At 38.1% G+C, this 25,323-nt stretch overlaps 1 protein-coding gene across 6 annotated transcripts in view; it reads left to right on the top strand.

The window, feature by feature from the left end:
- Window positions 1-25,323, top strand: part of Rngtt (RNA guanylyltransferase and 5'-phosphatase) — a 217,531-nt gene that overhangs the window by 40,406 nt on the left and 151,802 nt on the right. For all 6 annotated transcript variants that reach the window (XM_052716753.1, XM_052716748.1, XM_052716749.1 and 3 more), the window contains exons 9-11: window positions 10,490-10,625; window positions 17,649-17,720; window positions 22,883-23,047. In XM_052716753.1, coding sequence (XP_052572713.1) covers window positions 10,490-10,625; window positions 17,649-17,720; window positions 22,883-23,047 — 373 coding nt within the window. The remainder of the gene's footprint in view (window positions 1-10,489; window positions 10,626-17,648; window positions 17,721-22,882; window positions 23,048-25,323) is intronic.

The raw sequence follows: 25,323 nt of genomic DNA, 5'->3' as shown, positions 1-25,323 counted from the left end.
AAGACTTTTGGTGAGGAAACTGGGATTGAGAATGACCAGTGAAACTGTACTAAGATATAGCAGGTTTTTCTTTTTTCTTGTTTTGGTGCATGGGTATGTGTGCATGTTTGTGTGTATGTGGGTGAACTTGTATGGGTGGGTGTGGGTTTATGTATGTCAGTTCACACATCAAGGCCAGAGGTCAACCTTGGAGTGTTCTTAGGAACACTGTGCACCTCCTTTGAAACAGTTTCTTTCGTTGGCCTGGAGCTTACCGATTAGGCTAGACTGGCTGGCCAGTGAGCCCTAGGAATCTTCCTGTTTCTGCCTTCCTATCGCTGCCTTTTTACATAGGTACTGGGGGTTGAACTCAGGTCTGTGCTTACAAGGTGGACACTTAACCACGTGAACCTTTTCCTCAGTCCCCTTTTTTTTCTTTTAAAGATATATTTTGAGATAAGGTCTTACTGTGTATCCTTGACTGGCCCAGAACTTGCTGTATAGATCAGGCTGGCATTGAACTCATAGTTACCTGCCTGCCTCTGAACCCCAAGTTCTTATATTAAGGTGTGTACTACCACACCTGGCTATTTTACTTACTTACTTACTTATTTATTTAATCTAATTTTTTTTTTTTTTCAAGACAGGGTTTCTCTGTGTAGCTTTGCTCCTTTCCTGGAACTTACTCTGTAGACCAGGCTGGCCTTGAACTCACAGAGATCCTCCTGCCTCTGCCTCCCGAGTGCTGGGATTAAAGGCGCCACCACCGCCCGGCTGGCTATTTTATTTATTTATTTATTTATTTATTTATTTATTTATTTATTTATGTGTGTGTGTGTGTGTGTGTGTGTGTGTGTGTGTGTGTGTGTGTGTGTGTGTGTGTGGTCTCTGCAAACACTTCCTCCAGCAGAGTGTTGATCCAGGGGAGGCAAGAAGGAAAGCCAGTTTAGTAGCTAGTGTTGGTTCAAACTTAAAGAGTCGGACACCAGGTAGTATTTTAGGCATATTTAAGCATGGCACAAATTGGAAAAAAGTTTCCTGGTGATTATTAACTCAGTCCCGTTTGCACAACAAAGCTGAAGGCATGACTACATAGAGAAATTCTTGTAAAATACAAGGATATCTTCCATAAAGATAGTTCCTATAGATTAACTGTGGAAACAGGTTCGAGGTAAATAAGGGTTTGGGGGAGGACAGACAGCACCTTAGACTGAGTGAGATAAACCTCAAGATAAGGGTCTAGGAGCCAGTGTAGCCTGGCCATACAGATGGCACAGTGATCATCAGGCTGTTAACTGCTTCCACTCCCAGCTTTCTGGGTGGGAAACAGGTTATATATATATCTCTCAGCCCTGTGTGTTTAACACTCCTGGTTTCCTCAGTGCTTATCTGTGAGCACAAGGACCTACATGCCTCCTACATACAGGTATGTGCAAGTAAGTATAGGTTCAAACAGAGGCCAGATGTGTTGGATTCCTTAAGCTGGAGTTACAGGCTATTGTTGAGTTGCCTTATGTGGGTTCTGGGACCTGAATCCGGTGCCTGTGCAAGAACAAAAGGTCTTTTAACTGATGAGTCATATTTTAGTCTTCAGATGGTTTTAAAATTGAGTGGTTTAGAGCAGCAGACTTTATCTCTCTCTTATTGTACACTTCATTCTTGGTATTTCCTGTCATTTGTTCATGAGGTAGGATGGAGGAGTCTAGAATCTCATGCTGGGTCCTGTCCTCAGGCAAGCTGTCTGCTAATGGTGTGTGTGTGTGTGTGTGTGTGTGTGTGTGTGCATGTGTGTTTATTTTATTTTATTTTTTTCGAGACAGGGTTTCTCTGTGTAGCTTTGCGCCTTTTCCTGGAACTCACTTGGTAGCCCAGGCTGGCCTCGAACTCACAGAGATCCACCTGGCTCTGCCTCCCGAGTGCTGGGATTAAAGGCGTGCGCCACCACCGCCCGGCGTGTGTTTATTTTTATGCTTTGTAGTCTAAATTTTTTTCTGATTGAAGGAACTTTTTTGAAATAGAAGGATCTATAATTTTGAAAATGATCAATTTCTGTTGATAGAAGAATACTCATGACATTTGAGAATGCTTGGAGATTTAGCTGTTTATTCTAGGCATCCCAAGTTCTTCATTATTTAGTTGTAAATTAACTAAAATTGAAACAAAAGTTACTTTTTTGTCTAATGAATTTTCCATAGACAAAGTTTACCAAGATATAGTAGGACACTTGTAATATAAACAGCATATGAAGTAAAAATGATTGAAATACTGGCAAGTTGTGTAACTGCTGCTAGCCTTCCATTTAATGTACAGTTAGTTCATTGTAAGATAAGAGATTGGTTAGAAGGAATTGATATTTCAATTAGTGAGGAGGTAATGGGCTTTGCAATTATATTTAAATAGTACATATTGTCTGTTTAATCACTACATGCACGCAAGTCATCCTATAATAGAGTGAAGCTGACGGCTTGTAGTGAATTTAAAATCACATCTGTTTCATGACTAAAAATGTGATTTGAGGATTGAAGGAAAGCTAATCCTTGTAAAGTATTTTGCTGTGTGTGTAGACTCAATATATCCAAATTAAAATACCTGTAGAATTGGAGTATTTTAATAATGTTCAGTGAAAACTTGTATAGTTTGTGTATTGTGTATGTTTTCTTCTTGTGAAAATGAAGACTTTAATGTGAATTTTTAGGAATTTAAATGATGGATTTCTCTTCCAGTAGTTATTACTTTAAGGTGCTGAAATGTTATATGTGCAGGTAAACACAGTAGTCATAGGTTTGAATTCAAACTCATCTGTTGGATTATGTTCTTTCATCAACTTGTTTCTTTTGTGGAAATATCTGAAATAAGATATTGAATTACCTTGGTTTTTTTTTCCCCTGTGTTTCCTTAACTTTAAATTGTATTTTTTAGAATTTTAGCTTAAGTAGTGATTAGATTCCCAAATTAGCAAATGAATTTTACTTAATTCCTAAGGTAGCTAAATTACCTACTTTCTATATCTTCCACAAAGATAGTGAAACTCACTATAATTGCACTGTTAATTAAACAACATAAGCAGCATTAGAAGTTTATGCAAAATTATTTTGGATACTTTAAAAACTCTTAGGGAAAATAGGATTTTATGAGATGAAGAGGCATTTCCCATGGAGATTAGGGACTCTGTTATCTACAGGGGATAAAATTTAGTACTTGTAGTTTTGTTTGATGCAGATATTGCTGGCTTTGGTTCATGACTATAACTAAGTAAAGGAGATGAGGAGGAAGGAATAAAAAAAAATAGAACATGTGCGGGGTGGTGGTGGTGGTGGTGGTGGCGGCGGCGGCGGCGGCGGCGGCGGCGGCGGCGGCGGCGGCGGCGGCGGCGGCGGCGGCGCATGTCTTTAATCCCAGCATTTGTGAGGCAGAGGCAGGCAGATCTCTGAGTTTGAGGCCCAGCCTGGTCTGCATTGTGAGTTCCAGGACAGCCAAGGCTGTTAACACAGAGACTCCTGTCTTGAAAAACAAGAACAAACATAACAAAAAAAGTGCTTAAAGTTTCAGTTTCTTTTAAAAGTTAGGAAGAATCTAAAAAAGTTTAGGTTAAAGAGGCCGTGGATATAGGGTGGTGTTTTTTTTTTTTTTTTTTTTAAATAACAAAAGAGGTGATGAGGGATGGAGTTACTGAACAGTGAGCTAGTGAGAGACACAGAGGCCCAGTGTGCATATGTCCCATGGGGAAGAAAGGAAGCTAGAAGCTAAAAGCTGACAAATCAGTAATTTTTGTATCGATTTTAGAGCAAAATGTGAGAAGAGTGTTGGTGAGTAGTGGCCAGGTGTGACTAGCTTTTTTTTTTTTTTTTTAATGTCAGGAAAGTTTCTAAATTGTCTTTTGTAAAATGACTCTAAGCTCTGCATTTTCTTTTAAGATGTGTGCATGTTTACTGGGATTATAAAAGATAGCAGTGGTTAGGTAATGGAGTCTTGTGAGGGAAAAGATCCACAGGGAAGGTTAACTCAGCTTAGCCTTATGCACTTGTCTCTGCAAAGGATGAGATGTAGGTGTCTTGCCTCTTGGTAGGAGGTTATTCTATATAAATAGCTAGTATTATGCAACCCTTGGTATTGAGGATGTGCTGGGGACATAACAGTGGTGTTATATCATAGGCACATTTAGTTTCCACTCAGCTGAAGAGAGTTAGGGAAAAAGACAAACCCATAAGCTAGTATGGGGTAATGGGACAAGTATACTTAGTAGCATTCTTGATGGTGCAAATAATTTTGACTAATTTATCTAAAAGAGTGTCTTGAAAGCTCTTGAAAGAAGTAATTTTTTAAAAAAGATTTATTTATTATGTATACAGTATTCTGCCTGCATGTACACCTGCACACCAGAAGAGGGCACCAGATCCCACTGTAGATAGTTGTGAGCCACCATGTGGTTGCTGGGAATTGAATTCAGGACCACTGGAAGAGTAGCCTGTACTCTTAACTATTTCTCTATCTCTCCAGCCCTGGGAGAAGTGATTTTAAGATGTTGTCTTTTGACAACTTAATACTAGTCTTGATTTCCATCTCAGAAGTTCTAGCTCCTGGGTGGGGAATAATGGAATGCCACTCTCTCCAGCTCTTAGTCCTTGTGATTTTGTTTGGTGTAGATATATTGCTAGTTTGGTTCATGACTGGAACTATGTAAAGGAGATGAGGAGGAAGGAATAAAAAATGGACAAAATATACTTAAAGTTTCAGTTCATTCTGTTTATTTATTTATTTATGGTTTTTTTCGAGACAGGGTTTCTCTGTATAGCTTTGCTCCTTTCCTGGAACTTGCTTTGGAGACCAGGCTGGCCTCGAACTCACAGAGATTTGCCTGCCTCTGCCTCCCGAGTGCTGGGATTAAAGGCGTGCACCACCACCGCCCAGCTCAATTCATTTTAAAAGTTGGGAAGAATCTAAAAACGTTTGGGTTAAAGAGGACTTGGGTAGAGTTTTACAAAAGAGGAGATAAGGGATGGAGTTTCCATATTAATGCATGTTTTTATGTCTTAAAATAGTGGAATACTATGCTTTTCTGAGGATATGCTTAATTTATTTAGTCTATTTGTTCAGTGATGAATATGGGGTTTTCATCAGTACAAAATAGTGTGATGAACTTCCTTGTACATAGCCTTGCTTGAACATTTATTGAGTGTCCTGTGTGTATTTAAATAGTCCTGGTCTATAAAGAACAAATAAGAGATAGAGCTTTGCTTTCAAAGCCTAAGATAAATTTTTTGAAATGTAGATTTATCATCAGAGTTGTGAATTGGTGATACGAAATCAGCATTATTTTCCCTTTAAAGTACTGGTAGGAATGTGAATTAAGACTTTAATGTGCCATTACTTACAACTTTATCTGTCAGTCCTCTTCTGTGTGCTTCCTAATTTTTACTAATGCATATTTTAGGGATTTTACTTGACCATACAATCTCAATGATGAAAAAGATAAAACTGGATTGTTTCTAGGTCAGCTGGAAAGGTTACATTTACAGTAAAACATTCTATCAGTATGACTTTTCTATACTCTATAATGACTGTGTGTACCTTTATAGAAGGAACACTGCAAGTCTAGATGTGGTGATGCATGTTTGTGGTCCCTGGGCTGGAAAGGCTTCCTAGTGCTATGCAGTTTGGGAATCTTGAGCCTGAGCTCAGCCTGGGTGGGCTACATAGCAAGATCTGTACAAAACAAACAAACAAGCAAACAACAAAAAGCATGACAGAAGGGCTGGAGAGATGGCTCAGAGGTTAAGAACACTGGCTGTTCTTCCAGAGGTCCTGAGTTCAATTCCCAGCACCCACATTGTGGCTCACAACCATCTGTAATGAGATCTGGCTCCCTCTTCTGGCCTGCAGGGACACATGCAAACAGAACACTGTATGCATAATAAATAAATAAATCTTAAAAAAAAAAACTTTAAAAAAAAGCATGACAGAAAAAGAAAAGGTTTTAGTGAAATTTTGTGTCTTAATGAGAATACATATGATATGAATAATTCTGAGTATTAAATTTGCAACTGAGATAATTTTCTAAAGAGAAATTATATTACACTAATGGTTCATGGTCCATGAAACTAGATCTATAGTTTATGTACTGAGCCAATATCTAGCAATGTGTGAGGTAGTTGTCTCTTTCTAAAATAATCTGGCTTATTTTCGTGGTCTTGGGTGTGATGTGAGAATACTTTCTGTAGTCTTTAGCCTTTGTTCATGAACATGAGATAATTCATTACTTAGTTATTTATTTTGGTGTTGCACATGCTGGCAGGGCCTTGCACATGCTAGGCAAGTGCTCTACCACTGACATGTATTCTTAGCCCTGCTCATTTCTTCCTGTAAGTATCACATAATGATTAGAATTGAGGCCAAAAATTGTACTTCAGCAGCTTGTTTCAAAATACATGTAGAGGAATCTCTGAATACCAGTGAATAAATAATTTTTTGTTATCTCTCTAGATATAGCTGTTTTTCACATGAACAGTCCTTTGAAGTAAATTCTATCCTCCAAAGTCTTTTTTGTTTTTGGCCTTTTTAATCTGTTGATATGCATGGGGACACAGTATTTTATTTTATGTATATGGTATTTTTATTTTTAATTTTTTACTTTTATTTTTATTTATTTATTTTTTTTCTCGTTTTTCGAGACAGGGTTTCTCTGTGTAGCTTTGCGCCTTTCCTGAGACTCGCTTGGTAGCCCAGGCTGGCCTCGAACTCACAGAGATCCACCTGGCTCTGCCTCCCGAGTGCTGGGATTAAAGGCGTGCGCCACCACCGCCCGGCCTATTTTTTATTTTTTGCATGCATCATGTGTATGTACCACATTCCTGCAGTGTCTATGGAAACCAGGAGAGGCATGGGATCCCCTGGAACTGTAGTTCCAGATGATTATGAGTCACTATGTGGGCACAGGAAATTGAACCCATGTTATTTGGAAGAACAAGTCAGTGTTCTTAAGCACTGAGCCATGTCTTAAGCCCCTACACTATTTTTTTTTTAAACTGATAATCTATTCAAAGTGGAAAGAAAGTTCGGCTCATAAATAGATACATAGGTGTGTGTGTGTGTGTGTGTGTGTGTGTGTGTGTGTGTGTGTGTGTGTGTGTATGTATCTCAAGTTAGTATATCACTACTCAAGAAATTACTATTTATTTTACATGAACATCATTTCTTAATTTCTGAGTAGCAAGTAAAGAGAAATACAATATCTGTCTTAGGCTCAGAAGAGGCAAAGCATTTCTCAAATTAGAAAATGTATTAACATAGGCCAGTTTTTTTCTTTAATTTCGAATAAATATTGGGGTTAAGTTTAGAAATCTGGGGCTCAATAAGACAGTTAAACTTATTTATATGTTTTCTCATGATTTTAATTTATTTTAAAACGTTTTTGGTTTTTAGATTTTAAAATTTTATTTTGTGTGTATTATATGATTGTTTTGCATACATTTTTGTATAATAAGTACCTGGTGTCTAGGGAGTTCAGAAGAGGACATTGGATCCCTGGGTACTGAAGGTTACAAATGGTAATGAGCTATCATCTGGGTGTTGAGAATTGAACCTCTGTTCTCTGCCAGAGCAGCAAGTGGTCTAAACCTCTGAGCCATATGTCCAGCCTGTTTTTGTTTAGGTTTTGATACTGATTTTGGGCTATATAAAGAAGCCTGGAACTCCAGAATCTCCTGCTCCTGCAGTACCTCTGAGGGCTGGTACTACATATTACTACACCTTACCTATGATTTAAAATACCCTCATAATGTATGCATATCTTGACTTTCTAAGAGAATGACACAGTGTTTTCCTAACTTGTGTTTTCATCAAACACCTTTTATTAAATACTGGCTCAAGACCTTAAAGACGATGGATTGTGTATCTTCTATAGCATATTTGTAGACAGTGTCATAATTGCTTCTCATTTGACATTTTCTTGTGTTGGTTTAAATTTCTTTTGGAACATAATCCAGAACATTTCTTGTGTCTTGCAAGAAGCCCAGTTTCTTTATATATGCCGGGAATCACTACTTTTACAAAGCATCTGCAAGAGAGCCTTGAGTATTAACTCTTCCTGTTGCTCTGGAGCCTGCTGGAATCACTACTTTTACAAAGCATCTGCAAGAGAGCCTTGAGTATTAACTCTTCCTGTTGCTCTTGAGCCTGCTGGATAGTATTCGGTCCATCAGTTCTTCTCTCCAGACTGAGGCTGATTGATTTTTTTTTTCCTCAGTGAAACTGAGTTTCTGCCCTTTTTGTCTATTAGGGCAGCAGCTATTTCCACATGTAAGAAGGGCCTGAACAATCTGTCTCAGGGCCAGTTGGGATAACTACTTTAGGAACAGCGAGGAGTACCCTGATACGAGCCCCTTGATGTTCACTGCTGCTCCTTTTCTTGTTGTTTGTGTTCCTCTTGCACTTTAATCAGTTTTCCTATTTTTCCTTACCTTTACTAAACACACACAGTTAACAATTACTGTGTTAACTGCTATCTGTTCATTCAGTGTCTATTCTGTCTCCTGATTTTAGTTTGCTTCCCCTCCATCTTTTACTTGTTGCTGACACACTCTGTTCTTGGGGTAGGTGGTTGGATGGGTCATTGTTTCCCTCTATTTTCAGTGTTATATCTTGAATATTCTTCCACATCAGTGTCCCCTGGAAATCACTCTGTAACCAAAGTGGACCTTAAACTTGTGATCATCTTGCTTCCTTCCATCTTCCGTGTGCTCTGATTGCAACCCTTTGCCACCATTCTGGGTTTGCATGCTAGGGCTTTGTGTATGCCAGGCCAACACTCTACAAACTGAGCTGCACTCTCTAGCTCTACCCTTTCTGACATCCAACACAAATCGCTTGGCTGAACTTTATTTGCTTTTGCCAGGATATTGCTGTGTAGCCCAGAGAAGCCTTCAACTCTTGATCCTCCTACTTCTACCTCCTGGGCTTTATTTTTATGTGATGTGAAATTTGAGCACTGTTTTTATTTGAGTGCACATGTGGAGGGTTGGTTTTCTGTTTTGTTTTTTTAGACAGGATCTCTCACTGGGATATGGGGCTCACTGACAGAGCTAGCTTGGCTGGGTTGTTAGCCCCAGGGTTCCACCTGTTTCTGCCTTCCTAGCATTGGGATTACCTGTGTGTGCCTTAACACCTGTTTTTTATGTGGGTACTATATTAGTTACTTTTCCGTTGCTCTAAGAAAGACCAAAACAACTTATGGAAGAAAGGGTTTATTTCACAGAATTAAAGTCCATGATGCAAAACAGGAGGCATGTGTCTAGCCCCTAAGAGCTTACATCTCAAACCTCAGGCAGGTGGCAGAGAGAGCACTGGGCATAGCACAGCATTGGAAACCTTGAAGCCCACTCCCAATGACACACCTCCTCCAACAAGACCACACCGTCTCATACTTGCTAAACAGTTCCATTAACTGGGGATCAAGTATTTAAACATGAGCCTATGTGTGACGTTCTTATTCAGGTCACCATAGGTACTATAGATCAAACTCAGGTATTCATGCTTGCATAGCAAGTACTTTACTGAGTTGTTTCCCCAGCTCCCCACCATTTTTTGTTTTTTAAAGAGAGACAAATTTAACCCCACCCCTTCCCTCTCAAGACAATAGTCTTGCTATTTACTCGGACTGTCTTGCTCTATAGACCAGGTTGGCCTCAAACTCAAGAGATCTGCCTGTCTCTGCCTCTCGAGTGCTGGATTAAAGGTGTGTGCCATTATGCCTGGCATAATGGGATTATAAGCATAAACTCCATGTCTGGGTTGGAGCTCCATATCCTCCCTGCCCCCTACAGGGTTTCTTTGTGTAACTTTGGAGCCTGTCCTGGAACTTGCTTTGTAGACCAGACTGGCCTCGAACTTGCAGAGATCCTCTTGCCTCTGCTTCCCGAGTGCTGGCATGTGCCACCACCGCCCTGGCTGGAGCTCTATTCTTGATGCAGACACCATACATTTAACTTGACTTATGAAGTATGACTACCTTATTAAGTGCATAAATTTCCCCATATGAATGAGAAGAATTCTAATATTGTGATATTTTGCATATTGTAATATTGACTCAAAGAGAAAACTTGTGCAATTGGTATGGTAGAAATAGGATTGAATAATTTGAGCTCAGTGTTTTTTCACCTTTGATATGGAAAAGATAATATCTAATTTGTAAAATACAGTATATATGTTTGTGTGTTTATAAACTGAAATTTTTTGATAAAAAAATTAATCAAAATTAGAGAAGCATTTCTTCTTATACATGCACTCCCGACATCACATTGTCTTCATAAAAATCAGATTTCCCTATTTTTATGTTTCGTATAGAAGGTAAATTAAAAAAAAAAATTGTGGTGTTTTAATTTTCATGATCAAGAGAGGGACTGTAGTAATCATTCCATGAAAATATTGTCAGTCTAGGGAAAACAAGTTCAGCTGTTCTAATGACCCTGTTCTTGATACCATGTGTTAATACTACCCTTTTAATGTTTTATTACAGTTACATGATGTTGATTGATGGCACAAATGAAGTTTTTATGATTGACAGAGATAATTCAGTGTTTCATGTTTCAAACCTGGAATTTCCATTTCGTAAAGATCTCCGCATGCATTTATCAAATACCCTTTTGGATGGGGTAAGTTATTTATATGTGTGTTTTTTTAAAAAAAATTAAATAGTACAGTCATTGTTAGTATGTCTAATTTAGAATCAAATATAATTTTTATTTGAATGTTGAATGTTATTTCTTACTTGTACTTATAGTGAGTAAATTCCTTTTTAAAGATGGATCTAGCTGAGAATGGTAGTACACTTTATAGTCCCAGCCCTGGGGTGGCAGAGGCAGAAGAACTGCAGCAAATTCAGTGCCATCAAGAGCTAACATAGTGAGATCCTGCCTCAGACACCAAACAAACAAGCCTCAAATATTTATCTTTGTGTCTAAACAGCATTTTTCAGATATTTTCTTCAGCAGAGAAAATTGGTCATGATATGGGAAATGAGTTAAATAAATCTGGTATTAATCATAAGGGAACAAAATAAAATCTTTGTTTTTATTATTGAAAAGTAGTTGTTATTTATTTTTAGTAATTATGAAGTGCTTTTTCACTTTCTACTTGTAAATAGCTTTCCCTTAATCAGTCCTTGGGGGGCGGCGGCGGCGGGGGGCGGCGGCGGGGGGGGGGGGGGGGGGGGGGGGGGGGGGGGGGGGGGGCAACGGGTAATTTTGAAAAGAAATTAAAATAATGTAGACCAACAAAAAGTCTGGTAAAAACTGAGCATGGTGGCACCTACTTTTAATCTCCGCACTTGGAAAGCTGAGACAGGAGTGTATCGGTGCAAGGCCAGCCTGGGTTTTGTATTAAGTTCCAGGCCAGTCTGCCTTCATAGTAAGACTGTCTCTAAAAAAAATAAAATCAAAAGCAAATCAAGCCAAACAATCAAAAAAAAAAAAGCTAATAAAGAAAATCACTGAAACTTCTAATGTTGGAATAACTTATGTTGCTATTTTGATGGCTGTAACTGTAGACTTTGCTCAGTGCAAGGTATTTCATGTTGAAAAATACAGCACATTCATGTCGGTAACATCAACTTTGAGAACTGAATTTTTTTTTTTTGAAATAGGTTCTTACATAGATAGTCTGGTAGTCTAGACTTGTCTTGAATTCAAGAGCTCCCTGTTCTTGATTATGTGTGTATATCACCACAGCTGGTTTTAGAGGGTAGATTTTTTCTGAGACAAGGTTTCTCTATGTAGCCCTGGCTGTCCTGGAACTCGATCTGTAGACCAGGCTAGCCTCAATCTCAGAGATCTGCCTGCCTCTGCCTGTGGAGTGCTGGGATTAAAGGCATGCATCATCACTGCCTAGCTAGATTATAGATTCTTTTTTTTTTTTTTTTTTTTTTTGATTTTTCGAGACAGGGTTTCTCTGTGTAGTTTTGCGCCTTTCCTGGAACTCACTTTGTAGACCAGGCTGGCCTCGAACTCACAGAAATCTGCTTGGCTCTGCCTCCCGAGTGCTGGGATTAAAGGCGTGCGCCACCACCGCCCGGCTAGATTATAGATTCTTAAACAGAGTTTGTTAGAAGCTTAAGGGAAGCTAGGGGCCTAATTTAGTCTCAGAGTTTGAATATTCACAGAACCTTTAGCTTGGCTGAAAAAAGGAGTGCTCTGATCAAGTATGTGCACTTGTAGATCATTTCTTGATTTGTTCGTTTGCATAAAGAACTAAATGTTATATGCAGTTTTTAAAGTAATTTTCTACTTGCAGTTTGTTTTGGACTTGTTATTTTATATAGATGTCTGAATGGTGTACCTGTATGTATAAATACCATAATTTTGGATTTCCAAACTGTTTTTAGATTCCTCGAGACTGGAGTTACAGGTGATTATGAGCTACCATGTCGTATGCTGGGAGTCGAACCTAGGGCCTTCTGAAAGAACAGTCTGTGCTCTTAAGCACTGAATCTTCTCTTCAGTCATTCCAAACTGTTTTGATGGCAGAAATCATAGGGTTAAAAATTAGTTAAGTGGTGGCTCTGATCTCCACACACATACCATGGCACATGAGCCCTCACATACAAGTTGAGTCCGGAGATTGATAAGTTCAAGACCAGCCTGGGCTACATCGTGAACCTGTTTCAAAAGTATCAAAACAAGGGGTACTCTTGAGATCGCTGAGTGGATAAAGGCTCTTCTGCAAGTTTGATAACTTGAGTTGATTCCCTCCACCTGGTTGGAGGGACCTGAAACCTGCAGTTATCTTCTGATCTCCACACATATGCCATAGAATGTATACATATAAACGAATATAAGTAAACACACACACACACATATATAACTAAATAAAATATAGTAAAGCAAAACAAACATCTCTTCCAACAGCTGGTTCTAGATGTCCTGAATTGCAATCTCCAAAAGTATCTTTATAAGTGACCAAGTGGACAGTACAGTTTTTTTTTAGATTTTTTTCTAAGCATAACTTAAATGTACATCTTGTGTGTTCAAAATTGTACAGTTTTATAATAATGAGTCCTTTTTTCTAATAGTACATTTTTATTGCATTTTATTTATCTGTGTGTGTGTGTGTGTGTGTGTGTGTGTGTGTGTGTGTGTGTGTAGGTGTGTACATTCCATGGCTTGTGAGTAGAAGTCGAGGACAACTTGGAGATGGAATTCAGGTTGTCTAGTTTAGCTCTAAGCATTATTACACACTGTGTTAGCACTGGAATTTGATTTGGTATTTTCTCATTTAAAGAGGGTCAGAATGACTTCTCTGTTTTGAATAGTATTATAGCAATGAAACCTTAACTCCAAGTGCCTCCCTGGCTTTATCAGTTATTCTATGAGGGACCTTACACAGTTCAGTCAGTTTTCCCCTCTGTGGTGAAATGGGAAAGATTAGGGAAGTTCGTAAGGTGATTTGATAGTGTCTGGCACTTAGTCCTTGTTTATGTGGTCATTATGAGACGTAACATCTTCTCACTCCTTTGTGAGTTAGTATTTTGATTCTGAGAACTCCTGTTCAGATCTTTTCTACAGTTTTCTTCTGGGTGTTCATTTCTCTCATATTGGCTTATGAAGTCTTCTTGCTTACTGGGGCATACTTTGTTACATATGTTGAAAATTATGTTTCTTTTTTTTTTGTCATTTCATGCACTGTACAAAAGGTTAAATATGTGTAGGTCAAATATAAAGATCTTGATGCTTACTCTTTGGCTTTTTCACATTTTAAGACACCGTTCACCACAGGATGATCATAATACTTATATTTCTTTTAGTGTTTTATTTACACATTTGAATATTTCATCCAGCCCAAATATCTCTTGATAGAAGCAGTAAAATGCAGGCACTATTTTCTTATTTTCAAATGTCTAGGCTGTTGCCTCAATAAACACTTAGCTACTCTGTTTACCCTTTCTTGTTGGAAGTATAAGTTTTTGTATGCTAGATTCCACTGTTACCATAACATCTCCTTGCTTTCTCCTTTCTTCTAGTCTTCCCTTCCTTCCTTTCACAGGGTCTTGCTCTGTAGCTCAGGCTGTCCTCAGAGCTGAGACTCTGCCTCTGTCGCCTAAGTGCTGAGATTACAGTGTGTACTACCATAACAGGCTACCGCTGCTGCTGTCTTGATTCACTTCCTTTTTCCATTCTTTGTTCTTCTAGTGATGGTTTTAGATTCTCTTAATCCTGTGAGTTTAATGCACATCTTGGGACCGGAGAAGCCAAGTGTATACCCAGTCTCCTGGATGCTCTGATGTTTGCCACTGAGATTTTACTCATGGTTGATCTTCGTGCTGCATCAGCACAGGGCAGTGCAGGGTGAAATACTTTAAAATTAAAAGAGTCTTTCTGACTAGTTTATATTGAACTAGTATTTGTTGAGTATCTCTTATGAGTGCAGGCATTGCTTAGAGTGTGGAAGTCTCCTCTCTTTGGAAACTTTCCTATTGGGAAGGATAGAGAAAGATTGGAAACAATTGGGGGTACCCTTAAGTAAAACAGTAGCTCTAAGATGTATTCAGAGCAAGTCCTGTGGACATTTGGAGGAGAAATGAATCCCATTTAATGATTTCGAGTGGATCTACTTTATGTAGGAGTTTGTATTAAAGATGGAAGATGTGGGGGCTAGGGAGATGGTTCATTGAGGAAGAGTGCTTGCCAAGCAGGAATGAGGACCTGAGTTTGTATCCCAAACACCCATGTGAACCTAATTGTGGCAGAGTGCTTGTAACTATAGGGCTGTGGAGGGCAGGGACAGAAGGATCACTGGGGCTTGCTTGCTGGCAGCTGACCTACCTGCAGGTTCAGTGAGAGACCATATTTCAAGTGACTAAGTCTGAGACTAAGACACCTGATGTCCTCTTCTGACTTTCACAAGCAGGGGCACGCACACCATACATGTACACTTAAACTATGCTTGTATACATACACATAATGAAAAATGGATATATGGAGATTTCTGTTATTCTGAGGCCAGTCCATGTAGGAAATAATGCCTCAGAATGAGATGTGCAACAGTCTGCAGATCTAACTTGGTAATACTATTTATTTTCACTTCAAACTTGGATAACTGAGAACAACCTAATAGATTCTTGTGAAGTCTCTCTCTCTTTTTTATTTTTTATTTTTTTGTTTTTCAAGACAAGGTTTCTCTGTGGCCTTGAACTCATAGAGATCCTCCTGCCTCTGCCTCCTGAGTGCTGGTATTAAAGGCCTGTGGCACCACTGCCTAATTTTTTTTTTTCAATTGAAAATAGATTCTCTGTCATACAACACATCCTGACTGCAGTTCCCCCTCCCTCCACTTCTAGCTCCCCAGCAGTAGTGTGCCCTCTCCTCCATTTCCCCTTCAGAAAAGAACAGGCCTCCAAGAGATGACAGCTGAACAGGACAAAGAAAGATACAACAAGACAAGGCAAATGCTCTCATATCAAGGCTGAAACAAGGCAACTCAGGAGGAAAAGAGCCCCAAGGGCAGACAAAAGAGTCAGAGACACACTCATTCCCCCTGTTAGGAGTCCCACAAAAACATCAAGCTAATAGACATATACGCAGAGGAGCTGGTGCAGAATTATGCAGGCCCTATGTTTGCCGCCTTAGTGTCTATGAGCCCATATGAGTCCTGCTTAGTTGATTTAGAGCTTCATCTTCTCCTGGTGTCCTCCATCCCCTCTGACTCCTACAATCTTTCCTCCCGTTCTTCCCCAAGAGAGGGACCCAATAGAGATCTCTAATTTAGACACTCTCTCTACATGTTTGGCTGTGGGTTTCTGCACCTGCTCCCATCTGCTGTTGGAGGAAGCCTCTTTGATGACCGGACAAGGCATTGATCTATGAGTATAGTAGAATATCATTAGGAATTGTTTTATTGTGGGTCATTCTTCCCCTGCCCCCAAGGACTCTGGGCTATCCAGTCTCTAGTTCCTGGCCATCCAGGCAGTGTTGGGCATGGGCTCCCTCTCCTGGCTTAAGCCACAAGTTAAACCAGACATTGGTTGGCCACTCTCACAAATTCTGTACCACCATTGCCCTAGCACGTCTTGCAGGCAGGACAGATTGTAGATTAAAGGTTTTGTGCCTGGGTTGGTGTCCAGGTTTCTCTTTTGGTAGCCTATAGAGTACTTTCTCACACCAAAGAGACTAGAACATAGGGGTGAAGGCTTCATGCAGGCGCTAGCTCAGTGAGCTGTGTGGATCTTGGCCTCAGCAGTGGGGCCCTGCTGTCAGTTTTTGGAGAGCAGCTCTCTGTCCTAGCATCATCATCCTGGGCTGTCTAGGGATCTCCATGGAACCTCATTGGCCAGTAACTCAACTGAATGCAATCCAGTCTCACCACTGGAAGTCTTGCCTGATTACAAAAGATGATCACAAAACTCCATTTCTAGGAGTCCTCACTAGGATCACTCTCACAGATTTCAGGAAGTTCTTACTGCACAAGACTTCCACACTGCCCCCCAAACAACCCCAAGTTCCAGCCCACCACCTGATCCCTACCAGGTCCATCCCCACCTGCCCCCATTACACCTCTAAAATGTATTATTTCCTCTTCTCATGGAGATCCGTGAGCCCCCCTGAGAGCCCTCTTCTTTACCTAACCGGTTGCTCTTGTGAGGTTTTAAATAGCTATTCAGTCCATGACAGTTTACTTGGGCCAGAATTACAATCGCCATATCTGTGTTTTCCAGTTCAAGTCCAGTGTAGTTTGCTATTTCTTTTACATTTTCATTTACACATTGTTTTTTAAATTCCAAATCCAAAGATAACCCAAATTTTTTAAACGGATGTGGACATTGATGTTCTTTTATGCCTTATTAGGATATATTTCTTTACCTACAAAATATGGCAAATAGAAATTTAGAAACATAATAGTAATTTACTCAGGACAAATCGGTAAAGTTTAATGAAGTGATCTTTGATGAAAATTTAAAAAGCAATACAGGAAATTTAGTCTGTAATAAGAGTAAAGTAATTAGCATATGACACAATTTTAAACAGTCATGATTAAACATAATTATTTATCAAAATGATGCTGAATTTCAAGCTTAGTTATTTATTCTCAAATATTACTAGTAATACAAACATAAAGCAGAATGTATTGTAGCTATTCAACTATAAAAAGCATTTAACTGCTTGTGATGGTGCAAGTTTATAATTTAACACTTTGAAGGCTGGGGCAGGAGGATTTCTGAGAGTTCCAGACTAGCCTTGGCTATCTCATGAGCTGTAGGTTAGCCAGAGGCTACATAGGAAGAACCTGCCTTCAAACAAATCTACACACTCCCAACCCAAAACACAAGGAGATAACATCAGAGATTATTTCAACATATATTATAAATACATAGTTAAGATTTTTGACATGCTGAAAACTTACATTGATTTAATGTGAGTACAAGTGTGCTCCCTTTGAAGTTTCATCAAGGCATATATTGAAGATTTATATTCTTTCTCTGTGTATTGTATTCTATCACATTAAAGTAATTGCGCACTCGGGAGGCAGAGTCAGGCGGATCTCTGTGAGTTCGAGGCCAGCCTGGGCTACCAAGTGAGTTCCAGGAAAGGCGCAAAGCTACACAGAGAAACCCTGTCTCAAAAAACCAAAAAAAAAAAAAAAAAGTAATTGCTATTAAAGTAAAAATTAATCTTTTTTCTTTCAAGGAAATGATCATTGACAAAGTAAATGGACAGGCTGTTCCAAGATATTTGATATATGACATAATTAAATTCAATGTAAGTACCTCTTATAATTTATAAAATTATTAGAATTGTCACTGAGATAATGTGTATGTTTATATATATGTTAATTAATACTTTTTTGTGGTTGAGTTGAATTCATGGATTCACATATGCTAAGCAAGTGTTCTACTATTGAGCTACACTCCCAGTAATAAAATTACAAATGTTTTTAATAAACAAAAAATTTTAAAGAATGTGTCACATATGGTGACACAGCTTGGGGGAAAGGGCAAGGAGGATCAGGAATGTGAGGACACCTCACAAGATCCTGTCTTGAAAAAACAAAGGTTATATAGTCATTTACTTATTTTATGATTTTGGAATTAAAGCATTTAAGATTTGAAGATGTGTAGTAGTATTTAAAAAGCCAACTTTAGGGGGGAATATATTTTATTTTAACTGTAGTATTAAAATTCAGGATTACATTAGTCTCAATAACTAATGGGAATTTTTTCTGAATATTTTCAATGTATACAATTTAAATTTTTGGTTGAATTTCTGTAATTAACAGATTTATTTATTTTTATTTTCTGTGCATGAGTGTTTTGCCTGAATGAATGAGCTCCGCTTGTTTGCAGTGCTCATGGAGGCCAGAAGAGGGCATCAGATTCCCTGGAACTGGATGCTGAGCACTAAACCTGGGTCCTCTGCAAGAGCAACAAGTGCTTTTTACCTATGAGCCATTTCATTTCTCCAACCATTTGTTGTTTTTTATTGCTATCTATAGTCCTTAAAACTAGTACTTTGCAAAATTGGTGACTCTTACCACCTATCAGCAAATGATGTTTCTCATCTACAGCTAGACCCACAGGCCAGGGGAGTGGCTTTGTTTCCTTGTTGAATGGAGAAATACTGTCTTCTTTTAACTCTGGTTTTGAGCTGCACTTTAATATGTGATAAATTGCTGTGAAGACACTATAACAAGGCAACTCTTAAAAGGGAAAGCATTTGATTGGGAACTTGTTTACAGTTTCAGAGGTTTAGTCCATTATCATCATGGTGGGGAGCAGACAGAGGGAGAGGGAAAAGGAGAGAGAAGTAGGGAAGAGAGACACACAGAGAGGGAGAGAGACAGAAAAAGGCAGATACTGGGCCTGGCATGGGCTTTTGAAACCTCAAAGCTCACCCCTAGTAACACACTTCCAACAAGCCTATACCTCCTAATCCTTTTCAGACAGTTCCACTCCCGGATGACTAAGCATTCAAATATATGAGCCTATGGAAGGCCATTCTCATTCAAACCACCACAGTAGTTTTTCTTGGCTTAGGAACTCTCTTTGAACTAATAGCTTCAAATACTTAAAAAAAAAAAAGAAATAATATATCATGCAGAAATGCACAGAACAATATGACTATTAACATTTATTCATTTATTTTATGTGTATGAGAATGCATGCCATACCTTACATGTAGAGGCTCAAGGACAACTTTTAGGAAATGGTTTTCTGCTTCCACCATGTGGGGCCAGGGGATCAAATTCAGGTTATTGGGCTTGGTAGCTGGTACTTTTACTGATGAACCATTTTCCTGGTTCCAGACTTGTTAAATCTTAATAATTTTTCTGTATTTTTTGTGTGTCTGTGTGCGTGTGTGCGTGTGTGCGTGTGCGTGTGTGTGTGTGTGTGTGTGTGTGTGTGTACTCCCTTGCTTGCCTGCGCATGCCTGTGTGGAGGCCAGAGGTCCTTGTAAGGTGTCTTCTGCTTCTCTCCACCTATTTTTTGAGACAGAGTCTCTCACTGAATGTAGGGCTCCTTGTTCTGGCTAGGCAGGCTGGCCAGAGAGCCCTGGGATTTGCTTCCTCCAGTGTCAGGGTCACAGGCTATGTAGTGCCCTGCCTTGCTTTTTCATGTGGGTGCATGCATCTTATCTACTGAGTCCAGCTCTACACTTTTTTTTTTTTTTTGATAAGAAATAATTAGTTATAAGTCCAAGAGCAAACTTGTGTGTACGGCTCATCCTGTTCTTAGGTCTCTTTCCTCTTAAGATCCCCCTCCTATGAATTTAATGTTTACTGCTCCATGGATGTTTTTAAACACTTTACCCACCTCTGTGTATATTCATAGCATACATTTGCAAGGTTTCTAGAGTTAGCTATATAATCTGTGATCTTTTTTTAATTTTAATTTTTTCCATTATGTTCTTGAAATTTACTGGTTAATGTGTGAAGAGTTAACTAGTTCACTTGAATTTTTGCTAGACATTGTGCTCTATAATAGAATTGATCATTTCTTTTGATATACGGTGGGGTTTCTTTTGTTTGCTTTTATTCTCAAGTTTTTTTCTTGTATACATAATGTAAGTTTCTCTAGGACAAAATTCTTACTGTTGGGATGTATTCAGGAGAGGGGTGTGTGTGTGTGTATGTGTGTGTGTGTGTGTGTGTGTGTGTGTGTTTAATGTATGTGTGTTTGTCTGTGAAAGAACTAAAATCTTCTTAGTTCTTTCACCTAGGTTTTCTGTTAGGTTGTTCGTTCATCTTTTTTTTTTTTTAGAAATGTGTTGGATTATTCCTTTTGAAAATGAGTCCTTTCTTTGGTTCTGTGCGTAGCAAGCAGTGTTGTTTCTCAGTCAGTGTCTATGGACACAAACAAGTGATGTGTTAATGTGAAGACCTTCTCAAAAAGTGTGCTTGGAGTCTTGTTTAAGAAATTCATCTATACTTTAGCCTATAAATGGTTTAGTTACGTTTTTCACCTAAACAGTTGCTCATTTAGTAAATACTAGTTGTATGTCTGTTACTGCACCTCTGATTTAAAGCCACCTATTTTTCACATATCTACTGCTAGGATGGATTTCTAATGGAAAGCATTGTATGTTTTATTATTTAACCACTATAGAACTTGCATTGCTTTATTAGTCTTAATTTATATTGCTAGCCCCCAAATACCTGATGCTGGGTGATTTGTAATGTCAGCAAGTTAATTTGGCTCAAGTTACTGGTTAGAAAGCCAAAGTCTTAATTAAAATATTTTTAGTTCTTTCCTTTATTATTTTCCTCAGAAAGAATTTAAGTGATCATCTTGTATATGCTAGGTTCTATAGCTATTCAATATAAAGATAAATAAGACTGATTTTTGATTTCTTCTCTTTATGCCATTTCTATAGCAGTTCATTAGAATTTGAGAACAACAGAGGAAAATTATTTTAATGCATTTATTCTATTTGGTTTGCCTTTTACTATACAGTTGTACCTGCATACAAATTATTAGTGTTAATGGCATATATTGTTTACATTTGTTAGGTATATGTTTAGATTGGATTTAATATCAAAATCAACTTGCAGACTGCTTATCTGTAGAGGTGAATAGAAAAGTAAAGAAATATGGCTGGGCATGGTGGCTTACACCTTTAAACCCAGCACTTGAAAGACAGAGCCAGTCTGGTTTTTATAGCAGGTTCTTGGCCAGCCAAAGCTACACAGTGAGACCTTGTCTAAAAAAAAAAAATAAATAAATAAAAATAAAAAAAGTAAAGAAACAGAAACAGCATGGTAGTGCTCTAAGTAGTACAAGAAGATTTGTAAGAGGTAGAGTGGAGCTGGAGGGATGGGAGCACTTCATCCTTCTCTGGCTGTTGTTGAGTCCTTGAAGGATGGAGTCAGGAACATTAGATGGTTGTTGCCATACTTGATGTGTGCTGAGGAGTGGGTCATACAGTAGATTGGTGATAGGGTGGCAGGTTACTTGACTATGGTGTTTGAACTTAGATTTTAATGTAACAGACTGTCACTTAAGGATTTCAGGTATGGTGATGGTGGGATAGTATTTTTACTCCTTTTAAAGAACTCCGTTGCCAGTGTGGGCAGTGCTTGGAAGTGAGGAGTGACTGATGGAAAGGAGCCCAACACACTGCATTGAGTGTGTCTTGCCATCTGCTCTCAATGCTTCTACATACATCTGGCTGCCCAGTGCTTCCTTTGTGGGAGTGACAGTGATCTGCCTCTGTTCCTGTTTTGGTCACATAATATGTATTTTAGTAGAGGATTTAGACTACTTTAAGATCTTCATTAAAATAAAAAAGGCTTGTTTGTGCCTTGCTACTTTTACAGGTATCTGAGTACTCCTAATAGGCCTAATATGCAAGCCTATCACTTTAGGTTTTCCACCGTGGTGGGGATTGTATAGAGAGGGTCCTACATGGACTTTGTCCTTGTTTATTAACTTTTCCTCAGTAAATATCCTTTATGAGTCGTTGTTCCTTTTTTTTTTTTTTTTTTTTTTTTTTTTTGAGACAGGGTTTCTCTATATAACAGCCTTGGCTGTCCTGGAACTCACTCTATAGACCAGGCTGGCCTCGATCTCACAGAGATCCGCCTGGCTCTGCCTCCCGAGTGCTGGGATTAAAGGCGTGCGCCACCACTGCCCGGCCGTTGTGCCTTTTTGTAGAAAACATCTTAGAAATCGTTCCTAGCTCCTGCTCAGTTTGTTTTCACTCCATGTTCTTAGTTGAGTGTAAAAGTTGTCATCCTTCCAAAGCTGAGAAAAAGACACCCTGAAGCATGTGCTGACGCTCTTGTGAAACATTAGATTGGGTAATAGAGATTGGAGAAGAGGAACAAGAAGGTAGAGACGGTATCACAAGTTTTCAGGAGTTGTTAAGGCTGTACTTTCTATCTTAGACAATTACTGTCAACCAGGGGATGTGTTTCTATGTTTATATACACCATGTGGCTGGATAGGACATGAACATATGTAAACTTACTATTAGCTTTTAGATTGAGGATGTATCTGTATAATAAATGTCTTCTTACTGATGCTATGAAGTCTGATCACAGTAGGTAACTATGCTATTATTTTGAGTACTTATACTTTACCAAATTTGGGTTTTAGTTTTTAGTAATATAGTTAAGTAGTAAAATATAGTAGTTATATTAATATATTAATTCAATTTGAAATCTGAGCCAGCTTATAATAGATATATGACATTTTCTCTTGCTGCCATATGTAATTACAATTTAAAAATAGCTATTGTTAGTCTATTGTTACTGGGATGGGCATCTATTGTGTGCAAGCTGTTCACTAGACATCTCCAAAGATTGCTGTTTGTATAGTGTATAGTATTGTATATAGTATTGTGTATAGTGTTGCAGCCTTGACAGTTATGCTGATAATATAGTTGTTAGTGTTCAAATTAAAAAAAAATGTTCTCTCATTCAGGCACAACCCGTTGGAGATTGTGATTTTAATATTCGCCTGCAGTGTATTGAACGTGAAATCATAAGTCCACGACATGAAAAAATGAAGACTGGGCTCATTGACAAAACACAGGAACCATTTAGTGTGAGACCTAAACAATTTTTTGACATCAATATTTCAAGAAAGGTAAAGTTTATTTATTTTTTTAGTTGGTAATTCAAGTTCCATTGCTCAGCTTTTGAGAGGAACATGGATGACCGTCTTTCCCAGGGTGATGCTCAGGGTCTCCTCTTAACGTGTTCTCTGTGTGGACACAACATCATGCTGCTTCTCTGTTTCTTGGAATAGTTTGTGATTAATGATCATTGGTTCATATTCTCATTAAAAAAAAAAAGCTACAGCTCACAATGAGTCATTTAGAATGAACTGGGAAGAGGAGAGGAGAAAAAAAGAAAGAGAAGGAAAAATAAAGGAGAAGAAGAGGAAGAAGAAAAGGAAGAGAGGACTCAACCTAGCACTGTTAACAGCCTCTTCATTTTGTCTACTGTAATATAGCCAGGACAGTGAAGGTGTGATGTGCTACTCAGGATTTAGATTCATATATGTATCTCCTAGTCAATTTGAGCTTTTTAGTCTTTTGGTAGAGTTTCTTAAATTTTTGCATATGTATGTCTAATTTTTAATTTTTTGAGCTCTTTGGAAGTTTATACAATGTATTTTGATCATATTCACTCCCATTCCCCAATTCCTCCCAGATTTATCCTTCCCCTTTTTACCACCCAACTTTGTTTGCTCTTTTTTATTCATTTGGGACACCCCCCCCCTTGGAATGGTACTGCCCACCTCAGTTACCTCAATTAGATACTATGTCACAGACTGCACAGAGGTTTGTTTCTACATAATTCTGGATCCTGCCTATTTGACAATCATAAATTGCTCAGATTTTCTATCTTTTCAGTTGAGATTTGCCAGATTTTTATAAATATAATTGTAATAATGTACTTTAAAGAAAGATAATGTAGGGCTGGAAAGATGGCTCGGGGGTTAAGAGCACTGACTGCTCTTCCAGAGGTCCTGAGTTCAATTCCCAGCAACCACATGGTGGCTCACAACCATCCGTGATGAGATCTGGTGCCCTCTTCTGGCCTGCAGTCATACATGCTGTATACATAATAAATAAATAAATCTTTAAAAAAAAAGATAATGTAAAACCTATGTATAAATGTTAATGGCTAAACTTTTAATGACACAGTTTGATTTTAATTGTTATACAATGGTAAACAAATCATTAATTTTTAGAGAAGATAGTAATATTAGTTTTGTGGTGAGCAGGAAAGATAATTTACCTGTGACAGTTCATTACTAGTTAGAGGAACATTTAGCATATAGACAAAGTAGATGAACTTAACTGGAGCTAGAGTTAGACTTGGGGAATAAAAAACATTAAAAATTAATATCCAGGTAAGCCCAAGCTTCCATTCTGTGGGGATCATTAAAACTAAACTTGGGGTTTTAGGGGAGCAGTAAGATTTCATAAAAAGTCACCAGCTACAGTATTGAGTCTCCTCAGGCAGTCACCTGAAGCTGTATGGGCTGTTTGCTCAAAAAAAAAAAAAAAATGTGTATAGAATAAACTAGAATTGAAGAGTGGATTCAATTTATTCTTTTCTTGTTTAAGCATTAAATATTGTTTTCTGTATGATATTGATAATGATGAATTGATAATGCCAATTTGTATTCGCAGAAGAACTGGAGATCCATTTTCTACTTCACTATAGTCTTATGCTGATATTTTAAAAAATATTTCTAAAATTTTCCTTTTTATGCACTGTAACTTTACAGCTTCTATTTTATTTCTCATATTTCTAATTTTAAGCACTATCTTTTTCTGCTTATGCATTTATAATGATTTGGTTTCTGAATGATTCATAGACACAGGATTCTAGATTGTGTCTAGTTGACAGTTTAAACTTGCCATCACAGTAGCTTAGGACAATTCACTGCGTATTCCACAGCAAATTTCCTTTGAGGGGTTTACCAGTTAAATATTTACAAATTAAATTCTTAGGTTTGAAATGCTTTAAAAATATCTTAGATAATTTAAGTAGAATTGTGTGTCTGAAAAAAGATTGACAGGGAGAAATAGCTTATTTACACCATTACATTTAAATATTCCTGCTAAAATTAAGGTATTAGGTACATTGGCAGAGACATATATTATAGTATCCCTAATGTCCATTACTTTGTTTTTAGCATTGGTAGGAAGTCAGGAAATACTTATCTAAAAATATTTATCTAAAAATGAATGAAAATTTATTTTTATTTAGCTTAAAATTTTTTTTATTAGTAGTATATGTGTATGATGCATGTCTGTGCATGTGTGTTACATGTATGATGCATGTGTTTGTGTGTGTGATGCTTGTGTATTCATGATGATTGTGATAATATGAGTAATATGTGTT

The sequence above is a fragment of the Peromyscus californicus genome, unplaced genomic scaffold (genome assembly GCF_007827085.1).
Source record: "Peromyscus californicus insignis strain IS unplaced genomic scaffold, ASM782708v3 Scaffold_5__1_contigs__length_169319896, whole genome shotgun sequence".
Lineage (NCBI taxonomy): Eukaryota > Metazoa > Chordata > Mammalia > Rodentia > Cricetidae > Peromyscus > Peromyscus californicus.
Note: the sequence above shows the minus strand (reverse complement) of the source record. Positions and strands in the feature narration are given on the sequence as shown.